General features: G+C 35.6%; 1 protein-coding gene and 1 pseudogene across 1 annotated transcript; one reads left to right on the top strand and one right to left on the bottom strand.

Annotated features, from left to right (window-relative positions):
* The first annotated feature begins 982 nt into the window (after positions 1–982).
* LOC107459222 (tubulin alpha-5 chain-like) lies at positions 983–1,813 on the top strand (annotated as a pseudogene).
* Positions 1,814–13,908: 12,095 nt separating this feature from the next.
* LOC107459242 (ubiquitin carboxyl-terminal hydrolase 16) lies at positions 13,909–21,001 on the bottom strand. The gene is made up of 11 exons (XM_016077458.3): positions 20,312–21,001; positions 18,243–19,383; positions 18,050–18,138; positions 17,762–17,847; positions 17,497–17,659; positions 17,288–17,405; positions 16,978–17,135; positions 16,374–16,458; positions 16,084–16,296; positions 14,871–14,932; positions 13,909–14,755 (listed from the first exon to the last, which is right to left on the bottom strand). The coding sequence occupies exons 1-11, from the start codon at positions 20,626–20,628 to the stop codon at positions 14,041–14,043; spliced, it is 3,147 nt and encodes a 1,048-aa protein (XP_015932944.1). The 5' UTR covers positions 20,629–21,001; the 3' UTR covers positions 13,909–14,040.
* Between the last annotated feature and the right edge of the window lie 6,555 nt (positions 21,002–27,556).

Here is a 27,556-nt window from a genome sequence, read left to right as displayed (position 1 = left end):
TAAGTTGAGGGGGAATGTTGAGGGTAAATAGAGAGAAGAGATGAAACTAGCTGAAGTATGGACGTGTGATTAGGAATCAATTATGCTGAGCTGTCAAGTTTGTTAAAAGGGTAATTAGTTGTTAGAAAATCAGCTTTAAATGTGATTATAAATACAATAGGAAAGCTCCTTTGTAAATTAGTTTTTCGGAATCAATGAATTTATTTTCTCATTTCTCTTCTCATCTCTCCGTTCTCTACTCCATTTTTCTCTCGCTCCTAGCTCTCTTTTCAGTTCTACCGGAGTTTCTGATACCTTCTCACTAGCTAGGTCTTCTCAATGTACCTGTTTGCAATATTTCAATCTATCCACTATATATTTGTTCCTTCAATATTGTCCTGTTTTGGTCCCCCTGTTGTGTAAATTTTCAACTCCTGTCATCTATATATTCTACTAAAGCATTATTATGAAAGTAATTCGTGACTAACCCCGATTTGTAGATTTATCAAAAAATCTGCTCTCATGTTGTTTTTTCTCCTTTAAACTAAACAACAATGGCTCTATCATGTGTGAATGTGTGATTATCACCATTTCAACTTCTAATACTTCGCAGTTTGATTTCTATCAAAAGTTTCACTAAACTTTTCTTTTTGTTGATTCATCATTAATGATTATATTATAGAGATAAGTCTCAAAGTAGTCCCTGAAGTTACATTTTAATGTCATAGTGGTCCTTCAAGTTAATAATTACTCATATTCATTACTAAAGTTGCACTCTAGGACTCAGAGTCGTCCTTCATGCCATTTCCATTAACAAGCATCATCAGAAAGCTGATGTGGACCCGTTTTTGACACATTGGCAAGATCACAGCTAGTTGATGTGGAGGATGAAAATTTTCTATGGCAATTTAGTCCTTGGACCAATTTTAAAAATCCTAATCCCCAAATTTGCTTCAGACCTTCTCTTTTTAGTTGTTCTTCACTAGGAGAAAGAATGATGACGATGACGAAGCCTTCCTCTATCAATGGCATTCAGCCTGATGGTATGATGCCTAGGTAACTAACTAACTAGGTTTCAATTTCAATTTCAATTCCAATTCCACTTTTTGATTCATTAATTCTTCGATATGATTTCTATAACTGCCAGTGACACTTTCTTTAGAGTGGCGCACAATGCATTCAACACTTTCTTTAGCGAGACAAGATCCGGCAAACACATTCCTCATGTCGTCTTCGTCGATTTAGAGCCAACCAAAATCGACGAGGTTAAAGCTGACACTTACTGCCAACTCTTCCACCCAGAGCAGCTTATCTCCGACAAGGAGGACACTGCAAACAACTTTGCCAAGGGACACTACACCGTCAGCAAGGAGATCATCAACCTCTGCCTTAATCACGTTCACAAGCTTGCCAACAACTGCACTAGCCTCTAGGGCTTCCTCGTTTCAACACCATCGATGGCAGTGCTGGCTCCGGCCTTGGTTCCCTCTTCCTTAAGTGCCTCTCTGTCGATTATGGCAAGAAGTCCAAACTCAGTTTCACCATCTATCCTTCCTGTCAGGTATAACTTGAAGATTTATTATTCAAGAATTTGCCTCATATTTTCTATTCCCTAATAGCTACTTTGGGGTTTGCTTTGCCTAAACTTAACAGTATCGTTTTCTCCTTTTCTAATTTCTGGTTTCAAGGTTGTACGGCTGTTGTAAAGCCATACAATAGTGTTCTTTCCAGTCATTCTCTCCTCGAGCACACTAATGTCGTTGTGCTCTTGGACAATGAAGCCATTTATGATATTTGCAGAAGGACCCTTGATATCTCATATCAATGCCATTAAAGAGTAACAAGGAGAAGAAAAGGTCTCTGTTTGTGTTTTTGGAGGAAGATAAAATGTTGAATTAGGGAAGAGTTAATGTACTTATGCAAATGAAACGACATCGTCTGGCACAATTTAGACGCCAAACCAAATACTACATCATTTAGGCTTGCCAGCATGTCGGAAACCTGTCTACATCAGCTTTTTGATGGCGTTTCATTGACAAAAATTGCCTAAATGATGACTCTAACTCCCAGAGTGCAGCTTCAATGATGAATATGGGTAACTATTAACTTGAGGGACAACTATAAGGTTTGAGTGTAACTTTAGGGACCACTTTGAGACTTAACTCTTATATTATATAGGGTCCAATGCACTAAAATAATCTATTCTTAGGATATTTTACCTAGTAAGTTTATAATTCTTCTATCCATAAAATCACTATCTTTATGACACAAAATGTGATTAGCTTATAAGAGCTAGTGCGAAGAATTTAAAAAAAATATTGTTCGAAGAACACAAGGTACAAACGTAGGCAAATTTGTAATAATGCCAATTTTTTTCAAGGTTATTCAAAGTTGGAGTATTGCAAAAGCAATAGTAAAGCCAATAACAAAAGTTAATTGTCTTTAAAGATGTGTATGACCTATGATCGTTGTAGAAGTTCAGTATAAATGAACTACATAAAAAGTTAAAGAAAAGCATTCTTAGCCCAACAAAAGTCAGTTGAAAAATGTTTCGACAATTGGAAATCTCGTGTAAGTATAATACCCACACTTTATTGGTCCCATGATCACTCACTAACATAGATGGCACTACCATATTTCTATCTCTCTAACTCACTAACACTCATAAAATTGAAACAAAGGAACACTTCTCAATTCTCAAAACACATTTTTCATTTCATGGAATACTCTTATAGTACATGAGTTTAAGCCTATTTATAGGCAACTACTTAATCAAGACAATATTTCTAAACTGCTAAGAATTAAAGGCGGTTTATAAAGCTAGCTAATCTTGTATTGCTATTTCTAGATAATACCACTTGGTTGATATCATCAGAGCCTTGTAATTGGATAATGACGGTGACAACAAATAATTATAGTGCATGCTGATGAATATTGTTGGAGTCTTCTATGTTGAATTCAACTTGTGCAAGTTGATAGTACAAGAAGCTTGTAGAGTCTTGGTGATGAACCATGAACTTGTAACCACTTTGAATTTGAATTGAATTCTGCTTTTGACTTTCAAAACTTTTGTTACTTGCATACAACTTGATTTAATTTTCTAACATTGCCTCCCTTAAATCAAGTTTGTAAAATTAATTATTCCAAGCATCTTCTTCAATTTGTGAAATAACTCTGTCTTCAACGACTTTGTAAATATATCTGCAATTTGTTCTTCAGTAGGACAGTACTCGATCACAACTTCTCTCTCATTCACCAATTTCTCTAATTTTGTGAAACTGTATTTCCATATGCTTTGATCTCCCATGAAACAATGGATTTTTGCAAAGTGCAATAGCTAACTTGTTATCACTAAATATCGTTGATGGAGTACTTTGTTTCTCGTTCAATTCCTCAAAAATTCTTCTTTGCCAAACTGCTTGTGTTACATAACTTGCTGCTGCTATATATTTTTCTTCTGTTGTAGAGAGAGTGACTACTTGTTATTTCTTTGATGAGCATGAAATTGCACCAGAACCAAGATGAAATGCAAATCCCAAAGTACGTTTTCTTGTTTCTATATCTCCAGCTCAATCACTATCAGTGTAATCGACAAGATTTGCTTTATTAGTATTTTCATAATAAATACCATCGATTAAAGTGCCTTTGTTATATCAAATAATCTGTTTTGCAGCTTGCAAATGGTTAGTGCAAGGATCTTCTATAAATCTGCTTGGCAATATAACTCCGAACACAATATCTGCTCTGGTTATAGTTAAGTACCTCAGACTTCCAATCAAGCTTTTGTAATAAATAGGATTTACTTCTCTTTCTTTATCTTCTCTCAACAACTTGAACTTCTCTTCTACTGGAGTAGGAACTGGCTTTGAATGCTCCATCTGAAATTTCTTCAAAATATCATTTGCATATTTCTTCTGAAAAATGAAAATTCTATCATCTTTTTGAAGAACTTTAATGCCAAGAAAATAAGACATCAAGTCCATATCCAATATTTCAAAGTGGTTTATCATAGCCTCCCAGAATTCTACAATTATCTTCAAATTGTTGTCAGTAAAGATTAAATCGTCAACATAAAGACACACAATCAAGATATCTCCATGTTCAATGAACAGGATATAAAGTGTATGCTCAAATGGACATCTTTTGAAACCATTTTGAGTAAAATAAGAATCAATCTTCTTATACCACGCTCTTGGTGCTTGCTTTAACCCGTATAAAACTTCCATCAACTTGTAAACTTTATATTCTTCTCCGAGAACTTCATATCCTGCAGGTTTCTCAATGTACACTTCTTCTTCTAAAGTGCCATTTAGAAATGCTTACTAAACATCCATTTGATGTATCTTCTACTTATTTTGAGCCGAGAGTGAAATAATCATACAAATAGTGTCTAATCTAGCAACAGGAGTAAATACTTCAAATAATCGATACTTGACTTTTGTTTGTATCCCTTTGCAACTAATTTTGCCTTTAAACGATCAACTTCACCGTTGGGTTGGTACTTAGTTTTGTAAACCCACTTTACTCCGATCAGCTTCTTATCTACTAGTAAATATGTCAGCTCCCATGTATCATTCTTCTCAATGGCATGAATCCCCTCATCCATTGCTTTCTTCCAATTGTTGTCTTTAGAGGCTTTTACAAAGTTCAACAGCTCATAATCTGCAAATAGAACAAAATTTAAGATTTATTCATCGAACAGATCATTGTTATTGCCAACTTCATAATCTTCTAATCTAGCAAGTAGTTTTCACTCTCTTTGAGGTCTTTTAGATGATTCTGATTGTTTAGTTATGTTCGATTGTCTTTTTTCTTCATCACACATGTATTTGAAATTACAATCGGCAACTTTTTTCCCTTTGTGTCCCAGTCCCACATGCTTTCCTCGTAAAACATCATGTCGCTGCTGACAATTACCTTCTTAGATTCTGGATTATGCAGCTTGTATGCTTTTGAGTCTATTCTATAGCCGATAAATATACACTTCTCGCCTTTGTCACCTAACTTCTTCCTTAATTGCTCTAGTATCTGGGTATAAGCGATAACTGAAAGACTCTGAAATGATGAATGGAAGGCCACTTTCCACTCCAATCTTCCTCTGGATTTTTATCACGAACACTTTTTGTTAGACAGCTATTTAAAATATGAAGTGCTGTTGCGATTGCTTTTGCCCAAAACTCGTTAGGCATTTGTTTTGACTTGAACATGCATTTAGCCATATTCATGATGGTTCTATTCTTTCTTTTAGCAACTCTATTTTATTGAGGAGTATATCTAGTTGCTGTTGAATTCCGTGTTTCTTAAAGTATTCTGACATGCAAGATATTATGTTCCTCTGTCTGTTTTGAGGATTTTTATTTTTCAACCACTTTGTTTTTTGACAAATGCCTTTAATGTCTTAAAGACATCACATGCTTCTAATTTCTTCTTCAGAAAGTATACCTATGTATATCTACTAAAATCGTCAATAAAAGTGATGAAGTACATACTACCACCATTGCTTGAAATTTCTATAGAACAAAGATATAAATACACAATTTCAAGTAATCTTCTAGCTCTCCATGACTTACCTATAGGAAATGGATCTCTGTACTTCTTTTCCAGTTGACAAATCTCACAAGCACAATTGGAAATATGAACCCGTGATAGACCAAAAACAAGCCCTTTTCTTGACAGATAGTTTAGGCCAAAAAATGAAAATGCCTAAACCGCATATGCCACAACTAGTTATCATCAAGTATCACAGAACTCATGCAAAAGGGATTAACATGTTGAATATTTAATAGAAACATTATGTTTGAAATCATCTTTACTTTATCTATGAACCTTCTGTTGCTGTCAAACACAGTGCAATATCCACTATATGTTATCATCTTATATCCCTTCTCAAATAACTGTCCCATACTCATTAAATTGTAATCAAGTTCAAAATCATAGAAAATATTAGAAATATATCAGAGAACCATCCTTCTATCTAATTGGTATTTGCCCTTTTCCTTTAATAAGGATCTTTGTATTATTACCAAACTTCAATAATAGTTTAACTGAATCATCTAATCAAGAAAATAATTATTTTCTACCAGACATATGATTATTGTAGACATTATCCAAGTACCATATATTTTCATCTTCAGCACATGAATTACTTGTAAAAAATAAAGTTTGAGTACACAGATCATCATCAGTATTTGGATACTGATTTTCTGCAATATGTGCTTGATTATTATTCATCATTTTGAATCTGCAATCTGCTGCTTTGTGTCCATATTTTCCACAATGAAAGCAGTTAAAGTTAGTTCGTTCTTGATAAAAATTGCCTCGACTTCTTCCTTGGTTGACAAACCTGAAATTCATTCCACCTCTTCCTTGATTAGGCAGTGTAAAATTATTATAACGTCTTTGGTTGTAATTTTTGTGACCTCTTCCTCTAAAACTTTTTCTGCCTCTACTTTGAAAATTGAAACCACGACCTCGTCCTTTTTGTGTTAAGCTTGATTCTGCAACATTGCTTAAATTCACCCATCTTTTTAGGGCTTCCTCAGTTCATTTTTTTTACTTTTCCAATATTCTGCTAATGTGGCTTTCCATGGTTTCTTGTAGCTCTGAAATCGTCATGGTATCCATATCGTGTGACTCTAGTATCATAGTTACCACATCATCATACTTCATTGGCATGATGTGAAAAATTTTCTCCACCACTTTACTACCGAACATATCTTCTCCATGACTCTCATCTTATTGACAAGATCTGTAACATGGATAAAATATAGCTCAACAGTTTCTGAGCTTGACACCTTGTACCTTTCATGTACTCTTCTCAAAGATTGTAGCTTTTCTTTCTGAGCTTTATCTACGCCTTTGTATGATTGCTTCAATGTGTTCCATGCTTCTTTTACACTTTTGGCATTTGCTATTTTGTCAAACACCATATAATCTACTCATTGATGAATTTGAGATAGCGCCAATTGATCTCTCCTCTGTTGGACAACTTCTGCTTCTTCTTGTAAACCTGGTTCAACGAAATTTCACAAGTTCTGGGCCTTCAAATGGGTAGACATCAAAGTCTCCCAATGACTATAATCAAGTTTTTCATCTAATTTGGGACCAGACCATATAATATTAAAAGTGTCTGTCATACCAACTCTATAAATGAACAATTATAGGAGAACTCTCCCATATCTCACAAACTCTTAAACACCAGGCGCTAGATTAACCAGTTTTAATATCAAACGTAAGTATAATACTCACACTTTATTGATCCCAAGATTACTCACTCACATAGATGGCACTACCAAATTTTTCATCTCTCTAATTCACTAACACTCATAAAATTAAAATACAAAAACACTTTTCAATTCTCAAGATACATTTTTCATTTCATAGATTCTTATAGTACATGAGTTTAAGCGTATTTATAGGCAACTACTTAATCAAGACAATTATTTAATAATTGCTAAGAATCAAAGGCAGATTATAAAGCTAGCTAATCTTGTATTGCTATTTTTAGATACAGGGCTGCTACACATCCATATAACCATATAACCATATAGACCCAAGCCCAAATTACTTCAAGTGCATTAAATGCAGAGTGAGAAACAGGCACCACAAAAAAAAAACTCTCATTTCCCATTCACGCTTCATTATGAACGAACGTTATATCTTCAACACGAAACCAATACACTACAACACTCATTCACTTTGAATCTCTCTGAACATCACTCAAAGTTCAATCACATTCTTTACGGAAACCACTACTGCAAATGAATCGGAAGAAGATTTTGCAAGCAACAACCAAAAACAAACAAAAACAGCAACAAAGAGTACAAAAGGTATGAGAAAACTACTGTTCATTTAAAATCTTGCAATGTCATGTTTCACCTAGTTTCATTTTAGTTTTACTGGTTTGATTTGCTTCGTTTACTGGATTGAACAATTATGAATTATTTTTACAGTATAACTAGGGGTTTAAGATATAGTTGCTTGTTCTTATTGGTTTGGATGGTTTAACTAGACCTCTGTTACTATCTTCAGTACTTATTTTCCATTGAAGAACACTATTCTTATTGATTGAAAATTGATAATGATTTATTAACCACATGAACATTTTTCGGTTCTGTGGCCTTCATGATTTTGGTTCTGTGCATGAAGAATTTTTTGTTCGGTGGGTTGTGGCAAATTAATTAACTTGATTAAGATACACATGCTTGTAATTGATGTATTGAATGAGTTTTGTTTAGGACAATTGACATTAGAGAAAACTCTTTCACTTTGATAAGCCATACTACTCTAATAGTATTTTTGTTGATTGAAAGTTGATCATCCTTTATTAACCACATGAACATTTTTTGGTTCGGTAGCCTTTTTTATTTTGGTTCTATGCATGAAGGATTTTCGGTTCGGTGGGTTGTGGCATTTTAATTGACTTGCTTAACATACACATGCTTGTGGTTGTTGATGTATTGAATGAGTTTTGTTTAGGACAATTGACATTAGAGACAACTCTTTAACTTTGATAAGCTATTCTACTGTAATAGTATTCTTTTTGATTGAAAGTTGATCATCCTTTGTTAACCACATGAACATTTTTCGATTCGGTAGCCTTTTTTATTTAGGTTCTGTGCATGAAGAATTTTCGGTTCGGTGGGTAGTGGCATTTTAATTGACTTATTTAACATACACATGCTTGTGGTTGTTGATGTATTGAATTAGTTTTGTTTAGGACAATTGACATTAGAGACAACTCTTTAACTTTGATAAGCCATACTACTGTAATAGTATTCTTGTTGATTGAAAGTTGATCATCCTTTATTAACTACATGAACATTTTTCGGTTCGGTAGCCTTTTTTATTTTGGTTCTGTGCATGAAGGATTTTCAGTTCGGTGAGTTGTGGCATTTTAATTGACTTGTTTAACATACACATGCTTGTGGTTGTTGATGTATTGGATGAGTTTTGTTTAGGACAATTGATATTAGAGACAACTCTTTCACTTTGATAAGCCATACTACTGTAATAGTATTCTTGTTGATTGAAAGTTGATCATCCTTTATTAACCACATGAATATTTTTCAGTTCAGTAGCCTTTTTTATTTTGGTTCTATGCATGAAGGATTTTCAGTTCGGTGGGTTGTGGCATTTTAATTGACTTGTTTAACATACACATGCTTGTGGTTGTTAATGTATTGAATGAGTTTTGTTTAGGATAATTGACATTAGAGCAACTCTTTCACTTTGATAAGCCATGCTACTGTAATAGTATTCTTGTTGATTGAAAGTTGATCATCCTTTATTAAACACATGAACATTTTTTGGTTCGGTAGCCTTTTTTATTTTGGTTCTGTGCATGAAGGATTTTCGGTTCGGTGGGTTGTGGCGTTTTAATTGACTTATTTAACATACACATGCTTGTGGTTGTTGATGTATTGAATGAGTTTTGTTTAGGACAATTGACATCGGAGACAACTCTTTCACTTTGATAAACCATACTACTGTAATAGTATTCTTGTTGATTGAAAGTTAATCATCCTTTATTAACCACATGAACATTTTTCGGTTCGGTAGCCTTTTTATTTTGGTTCTGTGCATGAAGGGTTTTTGGTTCGGTGGGTTGTGGCATTTTAATTGACTTGTTTAATATATACATGCTTGTGCTTGTTGATATATTGAATGAAATATTGACCAAATTTTTTATTACAGCAAAACACAACAAGAAAATGGCAACAATAAAGGAGAAGGCACATTATAACGTAAGCTGATTAAATATATTTATCCACTTTCATTTGAATAATATGTATTTTGTATTATAAATATATCCTCACATTCTTTTTCAAAACTTGCAGAAAACCCACTATTGCAGATGCCAAGCAAAGGCAATAGCAACAGTGTACAGGAAAATGAGTCAAGAAAAGAAAGATATGGTGGAAGAAATAGGATTTGGTAGTCTGACACATGTGCCAGAAATGAACGTCTCTAATACACTGTTAGAATTGCTTGATCGGTTTAATGTAGAGAGAGGATGCCTGAAAACTCTACAGGGGACAATATACATAAATCCTCAAAAAAGTAGCAACTGCCTTCGGCATAACCAGCGGAGGTGATATATTTTTCACTTACTGCTTATTTTCAGTTCATTGATGTTTGGAAAATTAAACTGACCATTTTTGTCTTATTTTTGCTATTAAAATATTGAAGAGAATCTTTTTTCCTGAAAAAGTTTATTACAACAAGCTGAATTCAGCAGACAAGGAAATATTTGACAGCGTCAAAAATATTTTCATGGCGACTTTGGCAAGGAATGTGCTAGATATGAGTGTAGAAGGGGAGGAAAACCGGAAAAAATTCAAGAGGACTTTTGTTGTCTTCATACAAAAGTGCTTCTTGCTCCCCACAATAGTAAGTGTGGCCTCCCCAATCTACAAGCCACCAATCTTTCATGTGGACAACATTAGAGAATGGGATTGGACAAAGCATGTTCTGAACTTCTTAATGAAAGGAGTTGAAAATAAGAGAGAAGGGAAGAAACAGTCTGTTGATGGCTGTGTTTTTGTATTAATGTTGATATACTTCCATCAAACAAAGTTCCCCCTCTCGTTTGCACCTGATGCTCCCCCTGCACCATGGGTGGCCCATTGGACAAGGGAAATGATCATTGAACAGATTGCATCCGAAACAACACAACCCATTGGTAAATACTCTACTAAAATTTCCCAAAAAATTTGCTTTGAAATGCTTTTAGGTTATAATTAAATTATTTGTCCTACTTGCAATTGTTAGTTTGTTCATTTGAATATTTCTGCATTAAGAAACATTTTTTTTGATGAATAAATAGTTGTCATGTACTATTCATCGTATGAATTTTTTCGGTTCGGTAGGATTACTTCGGTTCGGTAGGATTACTTCATTAAGGGTTTGTCTTCAAAGTTGAAGATATCTTTGATTTTCACCTCCCCTCTCTAAAGCATACAATTAGTTGATTCTTAATCTTGTCTCCGTCCCGAGTCATGTTCCTGATTTTGGTAGAAAAACCGGCAAGTTTGGAATAATGTTTGTAGAACTTTCCAGCTTCTTCTAGTGTCTTGAAAATCATTCCTACTTTTGGGACAAATTTTTTATCCACAACACAGCTGGTCTGCATGGTGAACCGAAATCTTAATTATGGTGAACCGAAATCTTAATTACGGTGAAACAATTATATAGTACTTAGGAATGAAAACAGAACATATTGGTCTAATTTTTGTTAGACTCCTTTCTGCGTACCGAACCGAAAATATGAACGTGATGAACCACCTCTTTAGTATTTACCGAACTGAAAAGTTACTCAAATTTAGTCAGAGTTACTCACAGTTACTGACACTCGCAATTACTCACAGTTACATATTATCAATTCAATTGAATTCAATTCAGATGTAGATAACCTCAGTCCATTCAATTCACTTCAAATAAAATTAGTAATTTCATTCAATTAAATTCGATTCAGAATTCAATAATCCAAACCTCATCAAATTGATGCGTTTCAGAAGAATCATCCAAATCGCAGTCATTCAACTGATTTGAAGTTGATTCATTCATTATTTCAATTCGAAAGTGCATATCGAAGAAGAAAACGAAGAAGACGATGAACAACAAAACTGCGAAGATTAATCCAGATCCATGATACAGAGAAGAAAAATGCGAAAAAGGAGAACAACGAATTTAATTAGTTTAAAGAATAAGAAGGAGAACAGGAAGAACGTGAAAGAGGTTTACGTTATATGAGAAGGTTTACGTTGAGAAACGTTGATAAAGCAAAATAAAGATTCGTTATATAGGTTATAAGTGGCGCGTGTAAAACAAACGGAAATGTGGGGCGTAGGGTGAAAGTTAATTACATGGATACCATTCATGTAATTTTTACATGAATGTGGAGCTTTTCCTTTTTAGATAATACCACTTGCTTGATATCTTCGTAGCCTTGTAATTGGATAATGACGGTGACAACAAATTAATTATAATGCATGTTGATGAATATTGTGGAGTTTTTTATGTTAAGATAAACTTATGCAAGTTAATAGTACAAAAAATTTATAGAATCTTAGTGATGAACCATAAACTTATAACTACTTTAAATTCAAATTGAATTTTGCTTTTTGACTTTCTAAACTTACTTGCATACAATTTGATTTAATTTTCTAACAGCTCAGGACTATGTTACTAATATTTACATTGCTTTGGTATATTTGATCTATCATATGATATTTCACCACCAAAGTAATTGATCGACATTTTTTCACCGTAAGCTTCTTCCTGCTTCATAATATATTAATGGAAAAACTACCGAGTTATATATCAACACTGAGTTTTATTGAACACATTTTAATGAACTATAGTATATAATAATGATAAAATATATAAATATTCAATCCACATGCTTGAATTGACATACTCATAAAATTTCAATAAATTCATAGTTTGATTGGTTTCACCCTCATTTGCATCAACAATTTCATAATTGGTTCCAAATTATTTTTAACTTTCACTGTTATTTCATCTCATTTCAAGTCTTTATTGCCTCTAAATATATTTAAATCATGTTCTTCCTCTCCATTTAGTCAATTATTCAAAGTCAGCATAGAATTTCATGATTAACGTATAGTTGAGTCTGTTGATACGTGATAAATTAGAAACATTTTTTACATATTGACTTCATCAATTTATTGTCTAAAACTATATAAACCCGTACTATATATATACTAACACTACCTATCTTGTTCATCCTTAAGAATTCGAGAATATATGTTTTTGACAAAGTCCATTCTACTACAACTATCCAAACAAAATTGTGGATGGACAAAGCTTGGATTTTCACATACAAATCTTACACTCTAAACTTGTATGTGTTTGATATAATTTCACCATTACATTACTGTTGTTATTATTATCATTACTTTTCTATTTATTACTGAGCTTTATTTTTATTATTACTATAAATACCATGGTCTTCGTCCTTTTTGGGTTACTATAGAGTGTAGAATTGTAGATTGCATTATTTGTAGAGGTAGAATAAGGAAACTTTCTAAACATAAGACACCTTACTCCATTAGCAGTTCCCTGACAACACGTTAGTTATTTCTAGAATTGAAAATAGATGGTAGGTAGTAACTCTTATCTAAATCAATGACATTTGATGTCACCGTGGGACCTTCATAACGAAGTTATGGGGCAAGTGGGTGAATCTTCAAAGTTCAAACTGACATATTTCGGCCAAAAATTGAGTGCTTACTTGTCACAAATCAGTACAGTACTGCATATCACACGTCGACTGCCGTCTGCACTTCGCCTTGGTACGTTGATATATGTATATATATTTTTTATAGCTGATGAATTATGAAGGCGGAGCTTTAATTTGAAACAATACTTGACTTGTCACCCGTGTGACCTCACATGATCATAGATTCAATAGGCAGAAAGTAATGATGCATTTGTCAGATTAATCTGCTTATATTACATCATCTGGGTATCGTTTTTGTATCAATCATTCCCAACCGAATCTTAGTCTCATCACTTCATTGATTTCATCTCATCCTACTATAAAAAAAGCCAATTGCTGTATTTGATGTATTTCAGAGTTGAGTGCTATATACAAACTTTTGAGAACTATATAATCTAGGTTGAACCTACATCCCAGAACCACCCTTGGCACCTTGTTCTCTTCCCAATTTATTTATTTTCCTGTTCTACACCAAGTCTAACACTCTCATACTCATACAAATTATTATAACATCATACGAACATCTTACACCAAAAGACTACATGCTGGTATTTGTATTTTGTATCACGTTCATCTTTCATTCAACAAATTTAAGTAGAAAATTAAACATCAAAATCATAATACAATGAAGGTGTGATGTTCAGTAAAAAAATATATTTATTTATTTATTTCTAACATAGGACTTACCAAAATTTAATTTTCATTGAATAATTTTCTAAGGACCAAAATTTACAGGATAACAACTTAGAAACCCTAGATACTATTTACTGCTGGGGCACCCAAGTATCAAACATCACAGGTACTAGGTAAAATTTTCAGTCTGTTCTTTCCCTTGATTTTGTACAAGATACACCAAAGTTCACATAATTATACTGGTCAGATCCTACATTCTTAGTGTCAGTTTTCCTAAAACTACTGCTGCTCCTACTTGTATCTAATTTCCTATGCTCTACAGATGTATACTCAGGATTCAAAAGAAAAGCACCTTCTCCTCTCCTTTCAAGATCCAGAGGTTGGCCCCTGTACAAAAGACCATCTTTCTGTATTCTTGGACTGGCTGGAGGTGGCCGCAGCACAGCTGTATCTGGTAAAACTGAGTCGTACGGGCCCATGTCTGAAAGTGGCAAATGTCCAGAGTTCGAGGGAGAAGATGATGTTGAAGAGTACGGGTCAGAATCAGGATTCCTCAACGAGTTACCACGCCCCGAATCACGGAAAATATACTCAGCAAAATCCTCATTACTGGTTGAATCGTGGGTGCTATCGGTACTGCAAGAACCTTCATCTGAATTGTTGCTGAAAAGAGATGAATTATCACTCATGTCGTCTTCCAAAACCCTTCTTATGTGGTAAAACTTTGAATAGAGGGTGTCTAACTTGGCAGCACCATCCCTACTAGTCATGCGTTCAGAGGCACCAGAATCAGAAGGTACATGTCTTGATTTCATTATAAAAGCTTTTCCATGGACTTTGTTTTTTGAATCGGATACTATCCTGCTTCTGATTAATTTTGGGGCCCTCGGTGAGCACCTACAAAGTGGTTCAACAAGTCAGATAAGCCGATGATGTAATTGAATGAAAGAGGCCTCAACACAAAAAGGAGAAATATGATACTGCCCAAACAAGAGAAAGTCAGACATGATACCTTGCATAAAAAAGCATGTAAGCCCCCTCCTTCAAGACTTTGTCCAATTCAACAGCTGTCACCTGCAAAACATAGATGATAGTTAGGTGAGTTTAGCCTTATGGGTAACACAGTAACAACTACAATGAAAATAAAAACATCAGACAAGGTAAAATTTGATGAACATACAGCTTGATATATATATATATTCCACCAACACACATCAATCTTGTGATCTAGGAAATACGCCTAAAATAGTCTTTCATGCTATCCATATGATGATGGAATCAAGATTTGATGCATTAAAGGTTTTCAAATTTCCTTCTGTTCTGATGTGTTTACAGACAGCTCAAACTCTCAAGAGACTGAACCCACTTTGGTAGGAATAACCTTTCAACTGACTTTGTTGGTGTTCCAAGATTTCATCTAAATTTCAATGTTCATCTATGTAGGTGAAAACCTTGAACATCTTGAGGAGCTTGAGCTCCCAAAAGAGTCAAGAGTCGAGACTTACTAACACACCTGTAAATAAATGTCCCACCAACAGCAAAAAGAGACAAGAAGCAACTTGAAAGCATGTTCATCCAAAGAAACTGATAGTTTTAACTGAAGAAAGGGCTAGAGGGAACATTTTGGCTAGAAGAGATTTCATTCAAGGACCTCTGTAGCCTGCCTCAAAATTTGCTAACCTGGCATAGTGTTACTACTATTAATTATATCATGGTGTTATCATGCCAAGGGAAATCCTCAGTTTGAAGACATGTTCACACATTGAATTAGACAGCTTCAGCTCTTAAGAAAGGGATTTGGTGAGCTAATTGCACAAAGGAGTTTCCATCTATTGATCTCTGCCCTGAATACAAACCTTTATGGTTTGCCAACCTAGCATAACGCTATTATTTGTAGCTCAATTGTGCTATTGTTAAGATCTTTGTTTGGACCATACATAATAAAATATTATAATTAATGATGACAAAATATTCTTTCTCAAGTTTTTTCCACCCTTTTAGTGTGATCTTTCTTAAGTTATCTTTCACCAAATAAACAGTTTATGTAAAAAATAAAAAAAAAAAAAGATTTTAAGTCGAACACATCTCCACCATACTACTTCAGCTAATGAGCATATATTATTATAAGACCATGAGCTAGTTAAGGAAATCAAAATCCTGCAAAATTAATTTAAGAAACAAAGAAATCTTGGAGCAGATATGCATAAATGGAAACTGATACATACCACACTATCGTCAACCTTGAACCACTTATTTTGGAAATTCTTCACATAGCACACATAGTGACCAGAAAAGGCAGCATTCATGATATCCAAATGAACAACTACCCCGTACAGCCTGTATATAGGTGATCTATCACTAGTCCCACTCATGAAAGGTGCAAAGTTGAGTATTTCAGGAAACTGAATAGGCTTATTGAGCTTCCCAAATTTTCCAGACTGCAAGAAATATGTGAAAATTGTTAGACCAGCTTACAGAATGGGCTATAAAATCTTGTTGAATCTAAGCGGACTACCTGAAATCTCTTTAATACAATTGTGAGAACATTAGGTGCTTCTGAAACTGTCAATTTCTTCTTGGCCTTCTCATAAGATTTACATCTGCTTAACATGGAGACATTTTATTCTGGTTAGCAATAAAGGAAGTCCTTCAAGTATAAAAATTGGCACATATTGCTCTTGATTCAATCCATTCCCAATCTGGAGTATCCAATTTTAAGAAATGCTAACACATTTCCAGAAAAGCGTTATTAGAAGTTGCTTCCAAACTCAAAATTCACTTCACTTATTCAAAGCCTCTAAACCCCCCAGCTTTCTTATACTGTTCCCAGGTTCCACTATCGAAGTCCTTCATCAGCATAAGATTGATTACAAAGCACACCTACACCATCATAACCTAATTTCTGATTGTTGCAAATTTTTAAATGTTAGTCCCTGTAGTTTTCCTTAGCAGGTATCAAGCCAAACATCTATTGCTATCCTGCATAGCTTTACTTATGACTGGGAAAATAAAAGCCAAGCAGAACTTCAAAATCAAAACCATTTACTTTTACACAACATTAAATCGAATACTAAGACATCAATGAAAATTTTCAAGAGTCTCTTAGAATATCAACGAACCTGACACAGTTGTACTTGTTCTCTCCATCTAGAGTTTCAGTGCTTGTAAAACGGCGAAGAGCCTCCTCCAAGGATGCTATATCCCCGCCTATCTCAACAGTCAGATCCATCATCCTTTCATGACGCTCAGATTTCCCTCCACATTCCATGCATTGTATCTGCAAATATAGTATTAGCTCTTCCAATGCTAGAGTTTAGATGATAAGAATAATGCACCATCTATTTTAAAGCCTTCGGACACTAATTGCATCAAGGACTAGGTAAGCTGCAAAAATTGTAACAAATAGTTGCACTCAAATGGAAAGATTACCTTTGATCGAAGGTAGCCTCCGAACGTTAGGCCCATTAAATTTGTCTCCTCTTTTAATGAGTCTGCACTAAACTCTGATTCCATAAGGAAAACAGATTGCATTGCCTCAATAGCATACCTGTTAAATGTTACTTGCCTTATTAACTTGAGGTGAAATGGAAAACAAAAATTATGATATATATTACAAGGACTACAGATATAAGTAGCACCTTAGGAATTCATGTGCATCTTCTTCCTTTCCATTACCAAGTTGACTTCCAATACTTTGTAGTTTAGACAGTATGCCCACAGGTGATAGTGCAGATTTTGTTTCCTTGGATTTGAGAATCAAACTTTCAAGTTCACAGGCAAAACACAGTTTTTTATTTGCACCTGAAATTGACATGATGTATTAATTCCAAGAAACAGTTTTGTTCAAAAAATTATTCATGTAATAATTTCAAGGTGAAGGTGAAGTTGTAGTAGCATGCAGACATGATTTAGAATGAAGTCCTTGAAGCAAGTAAGCAGTTAGCGGTGGCGTAAATGCTAAGCACTGGAGTACAGCATTAGCATAACAACTGCAAAAAGAAATGTGGTAACATTAAGAAAATGGAAAAGTGAATTCTACACACAGAAATATATGATGCTTAGGATATGGCTGCAAGAAAATAATAGACAACTGCATTATATGATAAAAATATATAAGTCCTTACACACAATACATCAATTATGTAGTTTAAAAAAGTAATAATAACAAAGAATAAAATCACTTCAAATTACCTGTTTCCACAATTTATAAGACCAAATGGTTGTAACTCCACTCTGTTCCAGTTATAAAGCTTAACAAATAAATCATATGGAAATAGAACCTGCAGCAACCAAGCATAGACCATATAAGACGACAATTACTTAAGACACGAAAACATGGAACAATTTACAGTATAAAAAATGGAAAATTTTGTACAAGGATGACCTGGTCACTATATCTTCTAGCAATATCACTCCCAACAGCCAATGATAAGTTTTGTGTCAAATTTGCTCCTTTAAACTGATCAACAACTTTTAGACTAGAGATTTTTGTCCCACTCTCAGAATTCAGAGAATCGCTAACACTCTGAGTTGAAGTTGCAGTACCAGATTGAATGCCATTACTTCGAGATTTCATATCATACTGTGAATGCTCTTTGGCTTTAGAGACCAATGTAGTACCATCCAATGCATGTGGAAGATATTTAATTTCAGCTGACTTCAAGGTGCTATCAGGGTTGTTCACAACATGATTTGACACCTTGGAGCCAACAGATTGCAACTTTTGGATGCTTGAATCCCGTGAAAAACCTTCATTCTCTGAAGATGCCAATCCAGTACATGATGTTTCCTTCCTAGAAGAATTTGGAGGAGCATCTTCAAAGTGGCGAGGTTGGGGGCCACTGTTATCATCATCTTTGATAACCTTCGAATCAAGTGTTTTATCCCAAAAACTGGATGACACTGTAGGAGACTCAATTGTTGGCCCCTTCCCCATATTCAAACCCAAGCTACCAGTTGTTGTGTGCTTATTTTCTTCTTTATTAAAACCAGGTCTAACTCTATTTAATTTTGACATTGAAGAAAAACCATCTGCTTCATCAACCAAACTAGCAAATTTAGGTGACAATGAAAAGGCAACACCGATCCCGTTCTCAGTTTCAACGGAATCAGAATTTTCAAGGGTGGGTTCAACAAAGATGTGTCCTTCCGTTCTCTCATGTTCATTTGATATGCTCTCACATACAGAGGAATCATCAGATGATTCACTGTTAGTATTGGAAGCCGAGAATCCAGAAAATGCAGAGTCCGTAATATTTCCCTCACCTAAAGACTCAACTCTTCTGTTATCATCCTTTCTAAATGAGCTTTCAGGAGACAAACTAGCCTCGGATGACAGAGGTTCCTCAGGGGATGTTTTATGCCCTATGCTCTCGATCTTAGACTTCTCATCATGGACTTCATGTGGCGCTGCAACCTTTTTGCCAAGATCACTTACCCGGTCATTAGTCTGGCAAATATTACTGGGAGGACGGCATTCATCTTTGTGACCTTGACGCCAGTGAACGATTTGACACTTACCAGAACTGAGACATAAAAGCAAATATAACTATCATATTCACATCAATCTACAGGAAAATATGAACAAACGAATATGCAGAGAAAAAAGAAAGGAATTGACAGCCCAATAACATTCAAAATTACAGTTCAAACATTCAACAAATTGTGCAAAAACATAAAACCCAAGAATAAGAAGAATGGCTCCTACAAGTGGCCATTAATTAAGAATTAAGAAATTAATATTTGCATTCCTCAAGCTAAAAAACGAAAACCAATCCTTGAGGCTTCCATGTATGGGGTCTACAAAGTCTCCAATGTATGCAATATTAACGTTACAGTTGAGCTAAGAATCACCTTCTAAACAAAAATATTTATAATAAAGCCTTTGTCTTCCAAACGGAGTCTACACACAAACACAAAAAGTCCTCAACTGCAGTTATGTGCACATATCAAACTTCAGAAGTGATCTAGTTTAAATGCAAATTATGTAACAAGCTGAGCACTGCATGCCGGGCATCTGTCAGAAATCAGAATTTGCAATTTCTTCGTTGTAGCTAACAAGCAAACTTAACATATTTTTCCTTATGGGGGTTTTGATACCATAGCATATCCACTCCACAAAAAAGCATCCCCACAACAGCATTATTTCATGCCGAGTGGAAGTTTGTCACAACGTTATTCAAACAATCAGACATTCAGACTATTTAACATGGAAAAGTAAATCGCCCTTTGTCACAATCACCGCCTACAACTACAAACAGATAGAATTCACACATCAATGGAGCGAAATTTCAAATCACCGCATACAACTACAAATCAATTAAAATCCAAGTCACGCACGGAAAATTCCCAAAAGCCTATCATAAAGAAAAATTTCATTTTAATCGCAGAAACAGAAAGAAGAAAAAATTGCACAATTTATATTTTAGACAATAGAAAAATGATGCAGCGTACCAATAGTGAACCGCTTTGCAACGTGAACAGCGCGTCGTGGTGGGGCAGAAGCACACGGCACACTGATTGCTCTTCGCCGGAGGGGCAGAAGTGGGGACCGAAACGTCGGCCCCGTCAAAATACTGGTAAGTGGCCTCGCTCTCGGCCCTGGCGGCCTCCTCCGCCGCGAGGACGAGCAGCCTCCTGACCTCCTCCGACCTTGCCACCGCAAGCCGCCATTTGTGGCGGACCACTAACCCGATCGCCGGAAACACGAAGCAAACCAGCAGAACGAGGACCAGGCTCGGCGAAAACCCTAGATCCACGGTAACACGCATTTAAACGTACAATAGGAACGAAAACGGGAGGAAAAACGGGAGAGGAAGGCTTAGAAGGGGACTGCGTCGGGTGCCACCGCCGTGAGACGGCGGTGACGATGACGGAGATGACGATCGCGGTAAGGGTCTTTGGGAGATTGGGCTGTGAGGAAAGAGCGGGTGAAGTTAGCGAGAGAACAAGGCGAGCTTCGACGAGAGAGTGAAAGATGCATGTAGTGATCGATTTGAGAGGTAGCTTCCTCTCTGCTGATTCTGATTTTGGAACTGGAGAGAGAGAGGTGGGAGTGTTCTGTTTTGAAGGGGAACGTGTCGTTGATGATGAAGGTGGTGTGTTGGTCTAAGACATTAGGAAATGCTGTTTTCAATGTTGTTTTTGTTTCGCAGTTTTTGTTCAGGTGGATGACGTGAATTTACCATTTACGGGTTTCGATTTTTTGTGCCTTCCATTATATTTTTTATTTATATCTTAAAAATATATTTTAAAAGTATAATATTAATTTTTTAGCACTTTCATTAGTACTCTTTAATGATTTTACGGTTTTAATATTTTTTTTAACAACTTTTTAATTCTGATTATTTTTTTGTTTATCTTTTCTATTTTTACTGTTAATTCTGAATATCAGTGGCTATTTCTCTTATTTTTATTGATAAAATTAGCTTTCTTATTTTTATATTTCTTCGTAACATAAAATAAAAAAAAAAGAGATAAAGCAGTAATAAAGAAATTAAAAAAATGAGATAGTAAGCTTATAGAAATAATTCTTATATTAATACTTGAATGTTTGTTACAAATTGACTTGGAATTTAACACAGGAGATTTAAGAAGGTACGAGAGTAAGAGAATCTCGAGGGCTTTCTATTTTTCGATGATTTTAAACAAATGAGACCTTCAGTATTTATAGGCCTCAAATAATTACTATTTTGCCAATTTTTTACTATTTGCCGATAGTACTATATGCTTTTACTATTCTGTCGATTTTTATTGTTTGTCGACAGTATTGATTACTTTTACTATTTTGCCGATACTCATTTTTTTTTACATCTCATATTATTATATTTTCACTAATTATTACATCTCAAAAAGATCTTGAGAATCCTAAAAATAATGAGCAAGTCTAGACTGCACTTCTTCATCTTCTCCTAGAGGCATAGCCTGAATGGCTGATAGGCAGATAAATGCCGGTCAAGAATTACCAAAAGTATTTTTTTAAATTAATGTTGCAAGTACAGTCTTGACCGACGAAATTTCCGCTTATTGAATTTAAAATGTGTTACAAGTGAAATAAATAATCAGAAGTAAAATCTCGGGTCGTTTTTCCTGGAAGTTGACACAAGATGCGAATTATTGGTTAGGATTTTTTTGAAGATTTTTCGAGCTTGAGAATAAGAAAAATAAATAACTAGAAATTAAAGCAATGAATAATTAGCAAGAGTTGTAAAATAATCAATATAAAAAGCCTTGGTTAGGGGTGAGAATTGGAAATTCTATCCTTATTGTCTTTCCCAAGAGTGATAGTAAAAGTTCATTGCTCTCACTTAATTATCCTCTAACAAGTGAAGGAAAGTCAAGTGAAACAATTAACTTTAGCCCACAAGTCCTAGTTACTTCATAGATAAGAACTAGAGTTGGTGAGTTTTAGGCTAATCAACAATTTCCAATTTCAGATTAATACTTGAGTATAACAATTCAAGTGGCTCCAATTATCAACCCCAACCAAGCAAGAAAATCTACTCCATTATATTGGATGACATTTTCTCAAACATTTGGTGGGCGAAAATAAAGACATGATAAATATGACAAAATAATTCAATTCAAATTACCACTAATAATAATCAATCATAACAAAACAAGTAATAATAATAGATATAAAAATAACTCAATGCATTAATAAAATCCAAAGGTAACAAGATCCAAATATAAATTCAAAATAATCAAATGGAAAAGAGGAATAAAGGAATTAGAGAAGAAAAACTATAAGAAAAATGACTCTAACTAAAGGTGAACATAGCTTCTCTTCGGATCCAATTGCAAGTAAACTAAGAATGCCAAAAACTCTAAAGAGAAGTGGGAGTTTCTCTCACTAGAATTCAAAAACAAAAAACTAAGCTAAAGTGAAAAGTGAAGTGTCTTCAGTCTCAGCTCCATCCCAGTCTCTAGTCTGCATTTTCGGGCTTGAAACTGGGTCCAAATCAGCCCAGAAATTGCCTCAGCGAGTTCTGTTAATCAAAGATTACGACAATTCTAAGCTCATACGTATAATATATATAGAAAAAATTAATATAATCTAGAAGTCCGATGAAGGATATAGCTCAAAAATAGGATTTAAAAAGCGCAAAACGTACTAACGAAGCTTCTAACTTAAAGCACAAGAAACAGATATAATATAACAAATATCATAGTATAATATCATAAGAATCTAGCCACGGCTCGCGGAGTTTAAGCCGGCTAGCCATATACAGACCATACATGAAACCAGACAGTAAAAACAGCTTATACAAATTTTGTTCTCTCAATACATGCCTCTAGGCTAAAGCAAAATACAAAAGTAAGAGATGTCTAAACAAAATAAATCAAAAAGACTCCCAAAAGGTATCAAGATTCTCCACTTCTGTCATTATCCAAGCAACTCACCGAGGTGGGTTGCGACGTGCATCTGAAAAACACAACAGAAATATGGTATGAGAACTGGAGGATCTCAGTATGGTAACATTGCCCAGTAATGTAGGATATAAGGCCCCGGGACGCCAAAGACAATCGTAGTCTTCATATCCATCACAAGATTCCATCTTAAAGTATACTAAAACAATAAACCGTATATGTATAAACCTTATCATAAACAAACAGGGTACTCTATCTTAAGGGATTTCTATTCTAACCAAACACCGCTGTCCCACAGCCTTCACCAACCTATCTTGCATGCGATCCCAACGCCACTGCCTTCCGAACCTCCTTAATCCCAGCAGAAAATCACAATTATATACAATGCAAGTAATACACAAGTAAAAGCATATAAGGCAAGTAGTCAAGTAAGTAAATAGGCATGTTGTTCAATTAGGCATACAATTACAAGTCGGCAAAGCAAACAAACAGATAGAAAATGCACATGATGAATGCCTGTCCTACTGGCTGTGATATCACATTGTCGGTTCAACAGCCAACCCGACACATCTCCATGGAGATGTCGCCTTTCGAAATCATCAATGGGAACCCCCGAGATATAATACTCGGATCACTGTCCATGGTTTTGTGCCTGCACGCTCTATTGATCCGAAGGGATGTGAGCAGGATACTCTTACCTCAGACCTCACATCTCAACGTAAGCGGGATTTAACCACCGTTCTTACGCCGCCGCCGCTACCTCGACAGGCGGGATCCAACCGCCGTCCCTGCCGGGCACATAGCGTCTCATGAGATCCAAATTTTACAAACTTTATATCGATTTAAAGGGTTTTCAATGGAATTTAATTCTAAACAAATTGCAACCAATTTTGAAAATCAAGGCAAAAGCTATGATCAGACAAAGTTTACCAAAAAAATCCCTTTTTACCCAACTTTCACAAGTACCCAAATTTACCAAATTCACAAGCCATATCCAACTAGATCAATACCAAACTTCTATTTACAGCACAATTTACCCTCTTGGGTTACAATTCACCATTCTCAACCATCAAACCTCAAATATATGACTCTAAAATCAATCCTCCACCAACACATTCACCAATCATTACTTTATCTCTATCAATTCTCATTTTCAACCTCATTCATGCTTTATATCAATATCCAACAATATGCAATCATTCAAAATCATCAAGCATCATATCTCAACATCATTATTTCTCAACATAACAACATCAATTCAACATACAACATCAACCAACTATCATCAACTACCATATAAATCCAACTTATCCTATAGGTCACTAGCCTAAGTGTCCATAAATATTATATACTATATAGAAGAAACTGAAACCATACCTTGGCCAATTCCCATTATGTCCTTAACCCAAATTGAGCACAAGCAAGCTCTCAACCACAATCTAAGCCACCAAGAATTTCCAACAAGCACCAACAATCACCAACAAGCTCTAATATCGAAGCTAATACCACATATATCACATAAATCAAAACCAAATACTCAAAATTAGTCATTCTTACTAGGGTTCATGAGAATTTTACCTCATCTACTGAAATTTCGGCTAAAACCCAATATTTTCTCACCAAGGAGTAGCACCTAAACAACCAAAACACAAGGTTTTCTCAAGATCATCACCCATCAAACTCGAAATCTTAGGGCAGCAGAAAGGAAGGAGAATTTTGAGAAAACCTACCACAAAGCTTGAATAGAAGTGATAGGCTCAGCGAGAGCTTCCGTAGCCGCTGACGATACATGAATCGGAGCACTGTAGCTCGAGATATCGCGAAAAGAAGAGATGTGTGAATAGTGTTTTAATGGAACCATCCTCTCTTCTTCAATCTCTCTTCTACTATGCCTTTAAAATTAACGTCCGGTTTTCTATTTCTAACATTTTTCTAACGTTTTTTTACCGTTTTCACTTTTTCTCGCACAGCACCGAGCAGACTTGAACCGGTTGAACTGGTTCAATTGCCGGTTCGCGGTTTTTTACAGTTTTTCGCAGAAAATATATTTTTTGACTCAGAAAAACCAACTAAGTCCAAAAATCACATTTAAATCCTCAAAGTCTCACTCTAATGTTTCAGAACATACTTTGGGGAAATTAATTACTTAATTAAACGGTTCATAAACTCGGTTCTTACATTTTCCCCACCAAATAAGAAATTTTGTCCTCAAAATTTGAATTACCTGGGACTAGCTCAGGATAATCCTTTTGCATCTTGAACTCCAATTCCCAAGTATGCTCTTCAACTCCTTCTCGCTTCCAAGCCACTTTAACCAATTAAACTTCTTTTCCTCGTAGCTTCTTCACACTAGTGCCGTCGATTCTCACTGGCGTCACTTGGAAAGTCAAGTTCTCTCTCAACTCGACCGATTCAGGCTCCAACACATGAGCCGCATCCGACGTGTACTTACGGAGCTGTGACACATGGAATACATCATGCAAGTTAGACAAGTGAGGTGGCAAAGCTACTTGATACGCCACTGGCCCGAATCACCTTAGAATCTCAAACGGTTCAATGAACCTTGGATTCAACTTCTTGGTATTAATCACTCTTCTAATCCCAGTTGTTGGTGTAACCCTCAGAAATACATGTTCTCCTACTTCAAATTCCAACAGTTTTTGTCTCTGATCCGCTTAACTTTTTTGTTGACTCTGGGCAGTTAAAATCCTTTCCCGTATCTTCTTAATCTTCTCCGTAGTCTCTGCTACCAAATCAGGATCCAAAACACTTGCTTCACTAGATTCATACCAACAGAGTGGAGATTGGCACTTCTGTCCATACAGAGCCATCCCAATGCTCGCATGAAAGCTATTGTTGTACGCAAACTTCACCAATGGCATGTAGTGATCCCAACTTCTGGGTTGATCCAAAACACATGCTCTTAACATATCTTCCAACGTCTGAATAGTCCTCTCCGACTGTCCATCTGATTGTGGATGATATCAGGTACTGAGACACAGCTTCGTACCAAAAGCTTTTTGGAAAGCTCCCCAAAACCTTGATGTGAATCGGGGATCATGGTCTGACACTATGCTCGACGGCACACCGTGCAACCTGACTATCTCCTTAATGTACAATCTTGCTAACTCCTCCATAGAACAGTTCACTCGAATAGGCAAAAAAATGAGCGGATTTGGTTAAGCGTTCCACGATCACCAAAACCGCATCAAATCCCAACCTAGTCCTCGGTAAATTGGTCACGAAGTCCATCGCGATTCCTTCCCACTTCTACTGAGAAATTTCAAGTGGCTGCAGCATCCTTGACGGTTTCTGATGCTCTACCTTTACCTTCTGACACGTCAGGCACTTAGATACCACTGTAGCTATATCACCTTTCATCACAGGCCACCAGAACATCTTCTTTAAGTCATAATACATCTTTGTACTTCCAGGATTAATAGGAAACTGATGAGCGGATAATTTATACGCTTTTTGGCATTGTTTTTATATAGTTTTTAGTAAGTTTGAGCTACTTTTAGGGATGTTTTCATTAGTTTTTATGTTAAATTCACATTTCTGGACTTTACTATGAGTTTGTGTGTTTTTCTGTGATTTCAGGTAAATTCTGACTGAAATTGAGGGATTTGAGCAAAACTCTGAAGAAGGCTGATAAAAGGACTGCTGATGCTGTTGGAATCTGACCTCCCTGCACTCGAAATGGATTTTCTGGAGCTACAGAACTTCAATTGGCGCGCTCTCAACGGCGTTGGAAAGTAGACATCCAGGGCTTTCCAGCAATATATAATAGTCCATACTTTATTCGAAGATTGACGACGTAACTTGGCGTTGAACGCCAAGTTCATGCTGCTGTCTGGAGTTAAACGCCAGAAAAACGTCATGATCCGGAGTTGAACGCCCAAAACACGTCATAACTCGGAGTTCAACTCCAAGAAAAGCCTTAGCTCGTGGAATGATCAAGCTCAGCCCAAACATACACCAAGTGGGCCCCGGAAGTGGATTTATGCATCAATTACTTACTCATGTAAATCCTAGGAGCTAGTCTAGTATATATAGGACATTTATCTATTGTATTAGACATCTTTGGTCTCAGTTTCGTTTTATTCTTCATCCTAAGAGATCATTGATCATGTTAGGGGGGGCTGGCCATTCGGCCATGCCTGAACCTTTTACTTATGTATTTTCAACGGTGGAGTTTCTGCACATCATAGATTAAGGGTGTGGAGCTCTGCTGTACCTCAAGTATTAATACAATTCTATTGTCTTTTATTCAAATCCCTATTATTCTTATTCCAAGATATTCATTCGTACCCAAGAACATGATGAATG

This window comes from Arachis duranensis, chromosome 7, assembly GCF_000817695.3.
Source record: "Arachis duranensis cultivar V14167 chromosome 7, aradu.V14167.gnm2.J7QH, whole genome shotgun sequence".
Classification (NCBI taxonomy): Eukaryota; Viridiplantae; Streptophyta; class Magnoliopsida; order Fabales; family Fabaceae; genus Arachis; species Arachis duranensis.
Note: the sequence above shows the minus strand (reverse complement) of the source record. Positions and strands in the feature narration are given on the sequence as shown.

What these genes read in the sequence shown, in the direction of transcription:
- LOC107459242 (XM_016077458.3), bottom strand. Translation starts at nt 20,628, where the DNA reads ATGCGTGTTACCGTGGATCTAGGGTTTTCGCCGAGCCTGGTCCTCGTT. An exon ending in GATGCACATGAATTCCTAAG is followed by an intron (nt 17,406 to 17,496) that starts GTGCTACTTATA and finishes AACATTTAACAG; the next exon opens with GTATGCTATTGAGGCAATGC. An exon ending in GAGGCTACCTTCGATCAAAG is followed by an intron (nt 17,136 to 17,287) that starts GTAATCTTTCCA and finishes CTATATTTGCAG; the next exon opens with ATACAATGCATGGAATGTGG.